The sequence below is a fragment of the Lucilia cuprina genome, chromosome 3, assembly GCF_022045245.1.
Source record: "Lucilia cuprina isolate Lc7/37 chromosome 3, ASM2204524v1, whole genome shotgun sequence".
Classification (NCBI taxonomy): domain Eukaryota; kingdom Metazoa; phylum Arthropoda; class Insecta; order Diptera; family Calliphoridae; genus Lucilia; species Lucilia cuprina.
In genome coordinates, this window is record NC_060951.1 from 4,772,485 (window position 1) to 4,776,425 (window position 3,941).

Consider the following 3,941-nt stretch of genomic DNA (forward strand, 5'->3'; position numbering starts at 1 on the left):
GATAGATAGATAGATAGATAGATAGATAGATAGACAGATAGATAGGTAGATAGATAGATAGATAGATAGATAGATAGATAGATAGATAGATGGTTATATAGATAGATGGATAGATAGATATATAGATAGTTTAAATAGGTAGTTCGTCAGTAAGTTGGTTAGTTAAATGTTTAGTTAGTTAGTATGTTCGTTAGTTTTTTGGTAAGTTAGTTATGTAGTTAAATAGTTAGTTAGTTACTTAGTTTGTGAATGAATTTCTTTACTTACTTACTTACTTACTTACTTACATACATACTTTGTAACTAACTTACTTACTCGGTTACTTACTTCCTTACTTACTTAGTAACTAACTAACTTCTCAACGTTGTTACTTATATTATCCTCCAACCGGAAGTAATAACAAAAAAACATTTGTTTAATTATTCATTAGCAAATGTTGTATTGAAACGTTGAAATATTTTTATATCTTTATAAAACAATATTTCTTTACAAAAACAACAAAACTTTTACTTAAACCTAAAATGGGGTTTCATTAAAAATGCATTACACGTTGCGAGATAAAAAACAAAAAAACAAAACAAATTTTCAAATAAAATTTTATACAAAACCAGAATTTTTAATGAAATTTTTAAAGAAAAAAAATTCTAAAAAAAACAACAAACAAAACTTTTAATGAAATTTAATAACAAAAAAAAATAAAACTTAAAAACTGAGAATTTTTTTCTTCTCTACAACAATTTTGTAAGAAAAAGTTTTTTGACCTTTTACAACAACAAAACGAATGTATTACAAAACATTGCAGCTTAATTTGTCTAAACATTAAAAAGTAATTTAAACCGAGAAAGAAAGAAAGAAAAAAACACCCACTTAAAGTTGGTTTCTTTTAAAAAACAACAACAAAAATAATTTACTAAAATGTTTATTACTTTTTTTTTTGTAGATTTTCAAGTTCAATGTCCATTGTTATTGTTGTTGTCTTAATACACTTTTAAAGCAGTGAATCTTGACATTAAGTTAACAGTTTGACGTTTGGCTTGAAGACGTCAGTTTGACAGAAAATGACTTAACATTTTTTTTTAAAACTACAGTTTGTGTTAACATTTTTCAAAAAAAAAAATCCAAAATCCCATTTTTTATATTTTCCCGTTTTTTTTTTTTTTGTATAATTGATTAATTTTCCCAAAATCTATTTTTTCTTACATTTTCCCGGTTTTTTATCATTAAACCTGACGGTTTTAAACAATATTTTTACATTCCCTTTAAATTCCCAAAATCGCCAAAATCCCATTTTCCTTAATATTGTAATTTTGAGTATTTTTTCATACTTTTCTTAACATTTTTAACTTAATTTTTCTAAATAATCATAATTTTTTTGAAAATGATTAAATTCCTATGAATTTTTCAAAATCGCCAAAATCCCCTTTTGCCGCAAAATTTTAGTTTTAAAGGTTTTATCTCACTTTTCATTACATTTTTAAGCTAAATTTTATAAATAATCATAAATTTCTAAAAAAAATCTCTAAATTCCTTTGAATTTTGTAAAAAAAATCGCCAAAATCCCATTTTTCCCAAAATTTTAATTTTGAGGATTTTTTTCTCACTTTTCTTAAAAGTTTTAACTTGAATTTTCTAAATAATCATATTTTTTTTAGAAAATAATAAAATTCCTTTGAATTTTTTCAAAATCGCCAAAATCCCCTTTTGCTCTAAAGTTTTTTTCTCACTTTTCTTTACCGTTTTAAGCTAAATTTTATAAATAATCATAAATTTCTAAAAAAATTCTAAATTCCTTTGAATTTTATAAAAAATCGCCAAAATCCCATTTTCCCTAAATATGTTATTTGTTGATTTTTTTTCGATTTTCTTAACAATTTTACTTCATTTCTATATTTATTACTAATTTTCTATAAAATTTCTAAACTCTTTGTGTGATTTTGAAAAAATCGCCAAAATTCCCTTTTTTATACAAATTCTCAATTTTTAAGATTATTTCAAGTTTTTTTTTTACAATCTTAACTTTAATTTTATATTTAAGTAAAGTTTTCTCGAAAATTTCTTAATTGCCATTAAAATTTAACAAAATCGCCAAAATCCCATTTTCATAATTTTAAAGAAAAATGGAGTTTTTGAAAATCAAAATCCCTTTTTTTCTACAAATTCTCAACTTAAAGAGTTTTTCAATTCTATTTAACAATTTAAACTTTAATTTTATGTTTAAGTAGAGTTTTCTCCAAAAATTTCTTAATTCCCATAAAAATTTAACAAAATCCCATTTTCATAATTTTAAAGAAAAATGAATTTCTAGCAGATATTTATAACATTCTAAAGCAATTTGAGAATTAATTTAACATTTTAATGATAGTTTGAGTGAAATATTTAAATTCCTAAGAATATAAGAAAAAATACCAAAATCCCATTTTTAACAAAAAAATTTTAAAATTTGTCTAAATTCTAAAATTTCATTATTTTTTATATTTTTTAGGCCCCGCCGCCGTTCCGGCTCTAGTATAGTGGTTTTAGATAGCGAAGATTTAAAACCCTGTCTACCCGATGTTTATAATAATTTACCACATCTACGACAAACAACAAACGAAGAAGATACACAAGAAATTGATCAGGAATTGTATACCACCATGTTGAAGTCCATAAATCAAGATAATGGTGAGTTTGAGATATTTTTATAATTTTAGAAGAAGAAAATTTATAAATTTTTTTTTTTAATTCTTTCATCTAGGACCTCATCGTGAGATGGCTGTGGATTGTCCCGACAATTTTATAGCACGCAATAAAACACCGCCACGTTATCCACCACCCCGTCCACCACAGGTAAAGAAAAAACGACGTAAAACTCAAAAAACTACAACCACAACAACACCCACCAAATCATCTCTTATTTATACTAATTCAACACGTAAAAGTTATTCACCCACAAAGAGTCCCAATTACACCACACCAATTACCAACACCACCCCCACCACCAATACCACACTAACACAATCATATCACAATCCCATATTCACCTACAACACTACCACCCCCTCATCATCATCTTGTTCTTTAAATAAACCCCCTTTTAATCATCCTAATTCACCTCACAATTCACCCGTTTTACTAGAGAAATTTCACTTTAAGTCGAATATTAATAATACCCTACCCAAATGTACCGCTAAATTAATGCAAAACAATTCCAAATTTATTATTAATTATCCGCCGGAATCAACACAAACTCAACAATCATCCATTACATCTCATGCAACTCAACATACCATCAACATTAAATTCACCTCTACCGGCTGTATATACGAAACCAACTCTAAAATGGATTTAAATGATACGACGACTGCTCAATTACAATTACAAAACGACTACAATACACGACAACAATTGAAATTGGATCAAATTGAAAATTATGAAAATTGTCTGGAATTGGAATATCAGTCGCAAAAACTTAATAATGCCTTGAGTTTGAAGGGTAAAACGCTACCGTTAACCCCCAATCCGAATGGCAATGCTGGGGTAGGTTCTCTAGCTTCTACGCCTGACGATTTGGAATTAATGGTTGATACTTTATATCGTAAAGGCTCCTCCTCACATTCCTCCTCGTTTGAATGTGAGGTTTTGAGCAAGAAATCGGGCGAGTCATATGATTCCATCTCCTATCGCCAGCTGACTAATAACAATAATAATCATCTTAATAATAAAGCCTCACCTACCCAGCATCCTAACAACGCTACCATCACTACCACCACCACTTCCTCCTCCACGTCGTCTTCTTCACTTCATAACAAATCCAATGGTCTTTCTGCCGAAGTTTTAAATGGCTGCCTTAATAACGGCAGTGGTGATTCTCTTACCAGCATCACCAGTTCTAGTTCTACTCCTCCACCGGAATATGAACTTAAAGAATTTTCCTCTAAATCCAGCATTTTACCTCCCTTAAT

At 27.9% G+C, this 3,941-nt stretch overlaps 1 protein-coding gene across 1 annotated transcript in view; it reads left to right on the plus strand.

Annotated features, from left to right (window-relative positions):
• LOC124418734 (uncharacterized protein DDB_G0271670-like) overlaps window positions 1-3,939 on the plus strand; it is a gene marked incomplete at its 3' end in the record, with an annotated part of 4,248 nt that extends 309 nt beyond the window's left edge. The window contains exons 2-4 of the mRNA XM_046945954.1: window positions 2,483-2,661; window positions 2,735-2,826; window positions 3,439-3,939. Coding sequence (XP_046801910.1) covers window positions 2,483-2,661; window positions 2,735-2,826; window positions 3,439-3,939 — 772 coding nt within the window. The remainder of the gene's footprint in view (window positions 1-2,482; window positions 2,662-2,734; window positions 2,827-3,438) is intronic.
• Between the last annotated feature and the right edge of the window lie 2 nt (window positions 3,940-3,941).